At 37.2% G+C, this 11,639-nt stretch overlaps 1 protein-coding gene across 9 annotated transcripts in view; it reads right to left on the reverse strand.

Annotated features, from left to right (window-relative positions):
• The window catches only part of LOC115242332 (nuclear factor of activated T-cells 5), a 32,230-nt gene that overhangs the window by 3,673 nt on the left and 16,918 nt on the right, over positions 1 to 11,639 (reverse strand). For 3 of the 9 annotated variants that reach the window (XM_029818582.1, XM_029818575.1, XM_029818558.1), the window contains exons 2-10: positions 7,065 to 7,375; positions 5,767 to 6,070; positions 3,879 to 4,391; positions 3,214 to 3,669; positions 2,533 to 3,093; positions 1,979 to 2,359; positions 1,404 to 1,765; positions 804 to 1,169; positions 25 to 84 (exon numbers count right to left, since the gene is read on the reverse strand). In XM_029818582.1, the coding sequence (XP_029674442.1) occupies positions 25 to 84; positions 804 to 1,169; positions 1,404 to 1,765; positions 1,979 to 2,359; positions 2,533 to 3,093; positions 3,214 to 3,669; positions 3,879 to 4,391; positions 5,767 to 6,070; positions 7,065 to 7,375 (3,314 nt within the window). Of the gene's footprint in view, positions 1 to 18; positions 85 to 803; positions 1,170 to 1,403; positions 1,766 to 1,978; positions 2,360 to 2,532; positions 3,094 to 3,213; positions 3,670 to 3,878; positions 4,392 to 5,766; positions 6,071 to 6,538; positions 6,722 to 7,064; positions 7,376 to 7,473; positions 7,602 to 11,639 lie in introns of those variants that run through there. The other 6 variants (XM_029818596.1, XM_029818604.1, XM_029818588.1 and 3 more) reach the window with 5 other exon arrangements.

The following is an 11,639-nucleotide window of genomic DNA, read 5'->3' on the forward strand; positions in this document are numbered from 1 at the left end:
CATGGAGCCGATGTCTTTCTGAACCGCCTGTTGCATAGCCTGGGCCGCTTGAGCCTGCTGGACAGCTTGCTGCACTGCTTGAACCTGAAATATTTTTCGTTTGATGTCGATCGATCAGTTTAATTTAGAAATGTGAATTTTAATAATTAATATTTATAGATTGTTCTAAAGAAATTTGGAAATTTTTGTATATTTCTTTACATATACAGGGTGTCCCAGACCACCCGTACACCTCTTTTAAAATGAAAATAAATGGCTTTTATCAAAAACCGCGAACATTTTTTAAGTAAATCGGGTATGCTCTCTCTATCAAATGGTGATATTTTCAACTTTTGATTCTGACCGGAAATACGCCATCCGGACCGAAAGTTGAATTTTTTGAGGGGAACATAGTACTTTTTATTACAAATTCGAATTGTACGTGAAAAAATAAGAAACTTTTGTATCAAACGTTTTTTTCTGAAAGTGCCTCTGTCAATCTTAAAATTGACCTTGAAAGCAACTGTGGCAGTTACTTGATACAAAAGTTTCTTATTTTTTCACATACAATTCGAATCTGTAATAAAAAGTACTATGTTCCCCTCAAAAAATTCAACTTCTGGTCCGGATGGCGTATTTCCGGTCAGAATCAAAAGTTGAAAATATCACCATTCTGATAAAGAGAGCATACCCGATTTACTTAAAAAATGTTCGCGATTTTTGATAAAAGCCATTTTTCATTTTAAAAGGGGTGTACGGGTGGTCTGGGACACCCTGTATATATTTATCATAAATTAAAAGAGTTTATTAAAATTGCTACTAACCTGCTGCACCACTTCTTGCGTCGCTTGTTGCACCGCTTGTTGCACAACTTCTTCAGTCGCCTGTTGCACCGCTTGCTGCACCACTTGAGCCGCTTGAACTTGCTGCACTGCCTGCACTTGTTGCACCGCTTGTTGCACTACTTGGGCATGCTGTACCACTTGCTGGACCACCTGTTGCTGAGCCTGTTGCACAGCTTGGACCGCCTGCTGTTGCGCTTGCGCGACAACTTGCTCGACTTGCTGTTGGGCTTGTGCTACTACTTGTTCCACTTGCTGTACCTGTTGCTGCATCACGGCCACTTCTTGCTGTGTGAGCGCTTGAATCTGCTGTTGCATATGCTCTGCTGGCATCGTATTGCCAGCGACCTGAAAAAAATCAAATTTACATTTATATTTATGTTCATTGGTTTAAAGGATTTTATACTAAAATGCAAAATTTTTTCTGCTCATAATTCGAAATTTTCTTCTAAGATTCTGTTTTCTTTTTTTTTATTTCAGAGTTATAAACTTTAGTCTTGGACATTCCACCAGCTTTCTAAGATTCTAACTTTATTGTCTAATCTTTTATACCTTTTCTAACACTCTTAAATAAATATTTACTGTAGAATTCGATGTGGCATTTGCCGCGTTGACTTGGTTTTCTGGCATCTGTGGTAATAATGCCGCATTAATAGTAGTTAGCAGACTCTCTCCTGTTTGTTCCACTGTTGTTGCAGGCGATACTGATGTCGCACCTGTAGCCGCTGCCAATGGTTGCACCGTTTGCGGCGGTATCAATGCTTCCAGCAGCATCGTCTTCACTGGAATCGGTGGACTAGTCCTAGTCTGCTGATTGCTACCGATTGCCTCATGCTCAGCTGTCACATGGCTCAATATTGCGGTTTGATTGGGATTTACGGAACGCAATGGGGAGACCATCTGTTCAGCTGCTGAGTTTACTAAGGCGTTTACTGAAGTTTGCCCTGAAAAGAAGTATTGCCGTATATCAATATTTTAAATTAATTTTAATTAATCTCAAATTTCTCACAATAAAGAAATTAGAAAGTTTTAGTCTATATAGCTTAAAATTATACATATAATGTTTTAGAATAATAAAACAAAAAAGCGCAGGGAGAGACAGTTTTTAAACAATATATACAATAGTACTGCTTTTTGATACACAACATCATATGTACCTGTAGTGGTCATTATTCCTGGAGGTGCCGCCGACTGCTGGGCGTTTCCTGAGATAATGGAAGTCCGTTGCTGCTGAATAGCGAATTCGTTTTCTGGGTTGTCAGATTCTTCGCTAGTGGCCACCGAGGATTCAATGTGATTCAGATACTTTTCCACCACGTGACTGCTCGGCGCTGATAACGGCTGTGTCCCGGAAGCACCGGTGAAATTGGACAGCGTGTTAAAGTCTGGCTGATGATGATGGTGTTTCATGCGAAGATCCACCACGCCAGCACCTTGAAGAGCTGCTCCATTGGAGCTATTTTCCGTTGGCAAGACACCATTAGTGTCCTTGAGACGATGAGGACTGAGAACTGGTACCTGAGTTGGCTCATGCATGCCTGTAATTAATAATTGAAAAATGTTTAATTTAATTTAAGAAAATTAAAGCTGCTAAGATCTTAATTTATGATTTGAGAACTGAAATAATTATGATTTAATAAAGTTTGTAGAATCTTATCTTATAATATATTTACTGTATTTAACAAATTACTCAAATTCTTACTGCACCCACCTCCAAACGAAGTCGGATGATGTGTATTCACCATCGACAGAGGGTGTTGATTACGTATTAAATCCACCACTCCAAGAAGACCACTTACTGCCTCTCGCACGGGGCTGTTGCTAGCGGTTGCGACAGCGGTTCTGATGATATCAGCTTGCGAAGACGCGGCCTCTCTGGAGTTCTCGTTAACCAATTGCTGGAGAGGAGAGGTGACAGATGTCGATCCATTCGTAGCCGTCGTCGGCGTTGGGATACTCTGCATGCTGTTGTCACTCAGCATACTATTCTCACTGTTCTCATCTAATACTTCCGTCTTTAAGTTGTCTGGCAGGATCAGCTGTAGGTTCGATGAAGGTCGTCGATTCATTAGAGAATTGGCCACAAGCACCGGGGGTGGCATCATGACGTCAGGGGATGAATTCGAAGACTGCGAGGTCCACATCATTACAGGAATCACCTGGGACGTTCCCGCTGGTGGTGGACTGGGATCATTCTTCAATGTCTCTGCTGAAGAGGTGGTTTGTTGCGGTTGAGTCGGAGGATTGGTTAAAAAGCTCGCCGGCCCCACATCTGTTTGCGTTATTAGAGTTGATTAAATAAAGAGAGAGAAAGATACATATTTTATTTTCCAAAAAATATCTATTTAATAAATCAAGAAATTAATAAGATTTATTTTATAATTGAACTCACTGCTGGATGCTACATCCGTGGCCAATGGCATCACGGATGAGGATGTGACCAGGTTAGTGTCACCGTTTCCAAGTGGAGGTGAAATGGATTCGAGTTTGCCAATAGATGGCTGCGGGGCAGTAGAAGCGGCCGTATAAAGGAAAGTATGCGGTTCACTGGTCTTTCCGGACGATACTGCATACAATTTTACGCTGACCGTTTCTGTAGGTGCTAGATCCTGCCTGCGGTAAGCAGGTACAACGCACACCAAGTGCGCCGGGTGCAAATACTCTTTATCCGGCAGCACGGTGCATTCCCAATGCGGTTCCAGACTTGTAACATCATCATTATCCAGCTGAAAGACTACTCGGGTATCCTTTAGAAAATTTTTGCCTAGTATTATGAGTTCTAATCCACCGCTGCATGGACAAGACGTCAAAGACTTTTTGCAGATCTCTGGAATTCCAGGTGGTTGAGCTGTGAATATACAAGTTCGATGAAATAAGAGAAACGAGTAAATCGTGAGAGTTTCTGATTGTATCCAAGAATCTTATCTAGTTTATAATATATCTTTATAATGTGTCTTCTTTATATGCATATAAATCTATTATCTTTTTTCTTCTTCTAAATTATAATCTGCCTATTTTTCTAAGCATTTAAATGTAAAATCGTCTTATTCGACTTACTACAGACTATCGGCTGCGAACAGACTTGCAACGTCTCTGTGGTTCCGTCAGTGTGCGTGATAATCGTGCGGAAGACCATGCGGCACCGTGTCGACTTCTTCTTACTTCTTCCCTGAAGTAGCCCGGCCTCCTGAGGGAACCTATGTTCCACGTCAACATTACGTTCTTTCAGGATGCCGACGCAATCACAGGTGATATCCTTTGCAGGATCCATGTCAATCTCGATAATAATCGTGCCATCAATCTTCCGTTCGACGCACGGTGTAGAGTTTTTGCCGCTTACTCGGCAGGCTTGATAGAACATATGCGGCGCCACTCTGCCCAGATCAGTACCGATGAATACCTGCAGAGTCGTCGGTTTGTCGTAGCCGATCAGTCGGACGATGGGAAAGCCATTCCCGCTACGATCCTTTACCGCTCCCCGCGAGCCCTCCGTCTGATAACGAGCTCGGTGTTGTTGCTCAGGTTGGCAGATAATCTGCAGTTGAGTTTTACCGTTGACAGAGATGTTGGCTGGCAATCGGTAAAAAGATAGTAAATAATATCAGATCGGGATGCTAAATTTGTTTGAAGAATGTACAACAGGTTAGGAAGTAATTTATGGAAGATGCAGGTGTGAGTAAATAGAGAGTGCTAAAGATTGTCGGGATCTTTTGATAGCGTAATGTTTACCATTTGTCTGTTGGAGGAACGCCAAAGGAAGACAGGCATATCATGTTGGAACTAGTCCAATCGTATATTATACATATGACACAAATTAATAAAAATTATTTAAAGATTTACAAAGACTGGATTCATTTGAGAAGTGAAAAAATTTTCCTCTTTTTAAATTATAAAAATTTATAGTTCAAAGAAACTCGACAAATAAAATCTTTTGAAAAATTTAAAGCCCATGCTTTGAAGGATTCAAAGCTCTAAGAATCCTAAATTTCTATTTTTAGAAATATAGAAAATTTAAAGATTTTGAAATAATTTACAAAATTTACATATTATCAGTGAGCCCATTGTAAATCATAATTTAATTCATTATTAATCGATGTGTCATGAATTATTTTTATTAAATCCTTTACGATAAAGCATGTTGCTTTATTATCCGTTGATTATAAATACTTTAATTGTAGCCATGCTTGTTTGACCTATATTTGGTATCAAAAAGTGGAATATCAAATTTTACACACACACACACACACACATGCTGCATTTATATTTTGTCTTCTTGCCTATCACTACGCGAGAAAGAGGGCAAAAGAGAGAGAGAGAGAGAGAGAGAGAGAGAGAGAGAGAGATGGTTCCCGAACTGAAAGAGATAACTTATCGGCGAAAAATAAGCAATTTCGTCGGAAATAAATTTACCGATGAGTTTGCTCTTGTTGCAAAACATTGAAGGACAATGCGCGACTTCTGCAATGCGAAGTAACGAGTAGTTGTTCATCCCTTCCCTTGCTCTCTGGCAAGACAAACGTTTTCTCTCTTCAGAACAACTAACTTTATAAGATGCAATAAAATGCACAAGTCTTTCATTGCTGTTAACTCATTCGAATATATACTTAGTATTGATAAGTAGAGTCTGCAAGAGAACTCAAGGTGCGAAATTTTCGTATGCGATTGCATCAACCATACAATAATAAAATCTTATTTGTAAGAGAGAATGTTACATTATTTGTATTGAAGTGTGTCTAAAATAAATAACTAAGTAATTTAAAGACTAAAAAAGAATTAAGAGAATTCAAGATTTTAAGAAATCTAGTTCCTCCCAAAAAAAAAAGATAATTCAATATTCTTAGTTTATTTTAAAAACTTTAAATTTATATATTGATCTTATTTTTCGTCATATATTTCTATTAATATTTCTATCATATATATAGAAGTGTTCTATCTAAAAACATACACAATTGCGAGATGAGGGTGATAGGCCCTTGATGAGCGGTCGATGTCCTCTTAGTCAGCACGCCCATGGCAGGTCGAGGTCTGGTCACCCCTACGATTCTGTTCACAGAATTACTGTTTCCGGTCCTACTACCAGAGACACTTCCCAAACCAATCCCATTGGCGGTAGTTCTGGTCGTCAAGGACTTATTGTCAGGACTAGTTCCGGGAGTCACTTCCGGAAAAGCGAAGTTTGCATCTTCAGATTCCAGTTTGATGTCCATCTTTCTCCTTTTTGTGTCCTCCTCGCCGACGCCGTTCCAAGACTAATGAAATAAGTACAATATTGATCGACTCATGACATAGATATACATATACAAAATATCTCGTTAAATAATCAGTAGATGTGAAAGAAAAAGTGCTAAAATCTCTACACCCACACGCACGCACACGTATGTCTGTATGTATGTATGGAGTATATAAAATTTAGCAATGGTTAATATTTTAATAAAAATTCCGCTGTTTTACTTTAGTGAATCTTTATTTGACAAAAATATTGTATAAATATTATGCACCATTAAACTAAATTAAAATTATAAATTATAATTTACCTATATTAAATTAAAATTTTATTAAAATTCTGTCAATATTAAAGCTAAATATTCAGCATCATTTTTCGCTCGATGCTGTAAAAAAAGCTATTTCGAATAATAGATACGAAAGGGACACCCCATACGTGCGTGAGCGTCTGTATACTTAATTTAACGAATCAGAACTCGGCTGGGTTCAACTACCGTTCGAGCGGTCGGCGATCTCCAATGATGATATTGATGACGATCACGCGTACCCTCGTAAACACATTAAATAACTTCATCTGGCTTCTAACGACAAGGAGACTCAAGGCCGTAACCGTAGCAAGAATAAGCAAAGTGCGAAGCTCATATAGGGGCCCGTCAACTCTTCCTTCTTCTTCTTCAATTCTTATCTGCGGAGAATTTTTTTTAATTTCTCAAAATAATATTATTTTTTAACGTTCCATCAAGTATTTTTTTTATTCCCAATTTTTCGTGCGTAGCGAAAATATGTAAGAAATTTGAAAACAAGTTTACGGGCCCCTAAAATTTCTAAAGAGATACTTAATTTTATTATATTAACAATTTTATATAGCAGATGCGCTATAGAGCTAGAACTCTATAGCATTAAGCTTAGTGTAAAGTTATATGTAGCATAATTAGTAAGATTAATTGAATCGTTTGGTCGAGGTTTGGCAATATCCTATCATTTGTCATTAGGACTTATCATTTGTCATTAGGTACTAACGTTGACGTTGTTAAAGTGCTGTTGACGTTCCTCGGAGCCGAGACCGGAATCGTTCGAGTTTTCGTCTTGCGTCGTGCCCGTTCTAGGTCCGTGGTCATCCGAGCTTCTTACAGTGACGCCAGCGAAAGACGATAGCGGGACTCTAGATTGTTTTTGCTGTTGTTGTTGTCGTTGCTGCTGCTGCTGTTGTTGTCGTTGCTGATGACTGACCGCTCTCCTAGTCGTGGAATGAGCGCGATTATTCGTAGTTGTGATGCTCCTCAAGATAGATGATGCCGTCACCGTCGACGATATGCCACCTGCATTGCTACCTAAAAAAAATTATACTGAATTTTACCTTAACTGGAATAAATGTAGGACAGATGATCAAGTCAATCAATTAGATAAAGAACGAATATGCCATTTTTACATTGCATCGAATTTCTCTCACGTAGCTTACATCAATATCCCATCATCTTATCAATTGAAAATCTATAATATATTAGAAAAAGATGGATTAATCCGTTATACGTATAATCGTCTCTCTTGGAATAGGTCACGTGAGAACAATAACTGCACTCAATTTAATTATAGGATAGAATTAAGTGATTATATTACTTATTTCGATATCATTCCTAACCGTTCATAAAGCGAGACAAAGAGAAATTAAATGCCAAGCATAAATATACATAGACAGAAAGTTAAATAAATCTAAGATATAGACAGATAGAGATGCGATTCTCTTCCAATCTTCATAGATTCTTAGATCATTATATTTTAAGTTGCCGAATTTTCCTATGAATTTTCAATTCCACAGACTGTCATAAATCTTCAGAATAAATTCTCTTCCACTTCTTTCAAAGCTGTATTTGCTTAGACTTCAAGATTTCAGCAAATTCTTCTCTTTCCTTCTAAGATCCAAAACATTATAAAAAATTGTATACTACAGAATGTAATACTATTATATATTATGATGAATAAAATTATACATATCTTTGAATCTATCTTCAGACTTTCATTACCAATAAAACCGAATCCCCCGGGCACGAATCACCATTCGATGCAACATTGATAGACCGACTCTCGATTTACACGTCGTGCATGAAGAGCCGGCGTGTGCATCGTCGGGTAGCGATAAAGGGGGAAAAATACGAAACACATGAGCCCCAGCGAAAGAGGGACAAAAAGATACAGATGACGAGAAGGAGTGAGAGGGAGAGTACAAGGGAAGGAGGCAGAGCAATGTCGGACGATCTATCTATAGACCACCTCGACTACTGGATGGGATAATTGCGTGGGGGTGAAGTTGCAATCGCGGACGCAACTGGTGGCGACGGGGTTCGATTCTTCATCCCTCTCTCTCCTTCCGCCCCGACGACCCATAGGGGGTGGGCACGTAATCGATGCATGCACACACGTGCATCAGCTGTGCATCTGTGTGAACGTCGAGGAAAATCACGGGACGATGTCAACGACCCGGCTGTCGGTTTCCAATCTCATTTCTCTTTCTCTCTCTTTCACTTTCTTTCGTTCTCTTCCTCTTTTCTAATGTAGCTCTGCTGCTATTATTGCCAATCATCACATTACGTCAAGATGTAACAATTATTACTCCTTCTTTTCGCAATCTATGTCAGAAGTGTACACTCTTTTTCTCCGTTTTTCATTTATTGTAAGAATAATTGATTATCCACAAAGTTTACATTTAAACGTAAAATATCTACAAGTTCTTATTACTTAGTTTTATATCAATCTTACGAATCTTTAACTTATTTGTATTATCGAAAAATAATGTAACAAATCATTGTTCAAACAGACCAAACATTTCGGAGACATTGTTTGCCACGATAGCGATCGACAAGATTATAATATGTAATATTTACTTTAAGGGGATCCTGGACTACCGACCGAACGCAATTTTTTGAATTTACCAGTTTTTGTAATGGCTATACAGAATTACAAATGTTTTTACACGATTTAAGTACATACAAACTGGTAAACTCAAAAAATTGCGTTCGGTCGGTAGTCCAGGATCCCCTTAAACATCGATTTGTAAGATAAAAGTTACAAGTTCTGAGCATCATTCCTCCGTATTTCTTTCGAAAATCGTGCAGACCGATCACAGCCATTGAACATTTCGGATGGCGCCATTCACTACATAGCTGCATAATCAGCGGCAATGCCATAAAGATAATAATCGCGAAGGTCTCGTAAATAGTGACGTCCGATGGTTTTAATTATACCCTGGCAATCTCGCCAGTCGATAAATAAACACGACAGAACGCTTTATACACCTGCGGTAGAGGTGAATGTATCTCTTTATCGTCTCTCGTCTGTGCGCGTCCACGTGGAAGGGTACCCACCACCAAGACGAATTAGGGCTCTCTTTAGTATTTGCGTCTTCTAGCCTCGCGTCCTCAAACTGGACAGAAAAAAAAAAGAAGGAGAGAGAAAGAGGGTACCCTCGATAACAGGATCGATAAACATCGTTACTATTACACGGCAAACAGAGCGCCAGCGCGCTAACTACGACGCCTCTCCTCTCGAGTCTCAAGGATATATCGTTAGGACGAATGGATGGAAGGACGAACAGACGGATCGATGCTCGGTCGATCCTCGTCGCAGCCGGATGATATCGTTCCACGAGACACAGACGCGTTAATTCGTCGATTACCGATGTTATCGGTAGATTTCTTGTACGTCTTCGATCGAAATATCGGAGAGAACAAAGATATGTGAAGGACGAAAAATGTCTAAGAGACATTCTAATTCTATAACAGATAATCTTAGTTTTATTCCATAGATAGTAGAGTTTTATGAATCATAGATAACTAGATTTTTACAATTGTATATCGTACATCTGGAAATAGTGATGATTCTATAATAAATAGCAGTTTTATAAAGATAAATAAATAGGATAAATACCGGTTTTCAATATGTGAAGACTACACTAGAGTTCTATAAAATCACTTTGCAATCCATAGTTAAGCTTGTACTTTGCTGAACACTATTTAGCAAGAGAGAGAGAGAGAGAGAGAGAAAGAAACACTTCTAGGATTTGCTAGATTCATTTTAGGATATGTCTCAGATATTTTGCGGTTTCCTTGGGTTCCGACAAAATGGTTCGTTGCGCTCACATGACAGTCTATGTACACTTAATGGCATCTCTGATAGCCTACTTAAGTAGTCCAGATAAGGAGCCGAAGTCTCCAGAAGCTCGAACTGCTCTGCAGCGATACCAAAAGAAATAAAGCACAGATATATAAACGTGGTATATTTATTACTGCCCTATAGAAAACTTTAAGAAGTCAACAAAAATTACAAAGCTTAAAAATAGTGAAACGTCAATGTCTTGAAATGACGTTAAAAATCGAAATGAGAAGATAACGGAAGGATTAAACCAAGTGTTCGTGTAAACATTTTTGACGAGTTAAATTAAAGAAATACGAAATGTGAAACAGAGATAAAAAAAACAGTTAAAGAAAGTTCAAAAAATAAAAGATCACAGAACATTATTTTGTTAACAAAAGCAGATTGTAGTGTTTATGACGCGAAAGAACAAAGCAAAGAAGCGAGGTAAATTTTATCGATTATTGATGACTGATTAGAAATGAGACGGTGGTTTTATCGGTAAGAACATCGTATATCTATTCAAACTTGTCCCGATAACGAGACACTGATTTCAATGATAGGCAGGCATATAGTTCGGGCTCGCTCATGAAAAAGAGGACAGACAAGATCCTTGAACGATAACAGAAGCGTTACAGCCTGTTGATGAATTCCGATTGATGAGCATTGGAATTTCTCTCTCGATTAATATTCAAATTGCCGCGTGAATTCCAGCGATGATGATTATATACCTGTCCGTATCTTTTTTCTATCAAGAAATACAAAAATTTTATCAACAAAAAATTAATAATGGTAAAATAATACAGAAATTTATAAGAAACATAATTTTAAAACATAATTTTAATTTTAAATTTTAGAAATCTTCCAATATTTTTTCAATTATTTAGTTTCCATTAATTTTTCTATTTTCATCATTAAATAACAATAAAGATAATTATATTTTTCATATATTTTCCATATTGTTATTAGCATATATTTTCCATATATGATAATAACAAAATAATAATGATAAATTTTACATTATAAATCCATCAAAATGATTGCTTAAAAAGCAAAAAATAAATGTCGAATATCAAACTGTATTTTTTTTCGAAGATAAATGAGGATATCTATCTTTGCCTTAATCAACTAATTAGATACATTAATCATCTGTATCAATGTAAATATAAATTTATTGCATTTTATATTGACTTAAATAAGAAAGCGACTTCAGTAAAATAAAATCACCAATGTAAAATTGCTTTAAAAAGAATTGAAAAAAAGCTGCTTTGCTGAATTATTTTACATTAAATAAAAGTGAAATAATATATAAATAATTCTTATTTCAAAAAAGATATCTTTTTTAAGATATCATTTTCTTTCTCTCCTTATATACTTGTAATATATAATTACATTTTCTATATATGTATAATATAATCATATCTCTAAAAGAAAATTAATTGTTATTAAAATTATATTTATTATTATACA

The sequence above is a fragment of the Formica exsecta genome, unplaced genomic scaffold, assembly GCF_003651465.1.
Source record: "Formica exsecta isolate Colony F162 unplaced genomic scaffold, ASM365146v1 scaffold120, whole genome shotgun sequence".
Classification (NCBI taxonomy): Eukaryota; Metazoa; Arthropoda; class Insecta; order Hymenoptera; family Formicidae; genus Formica; species Formica exsecta.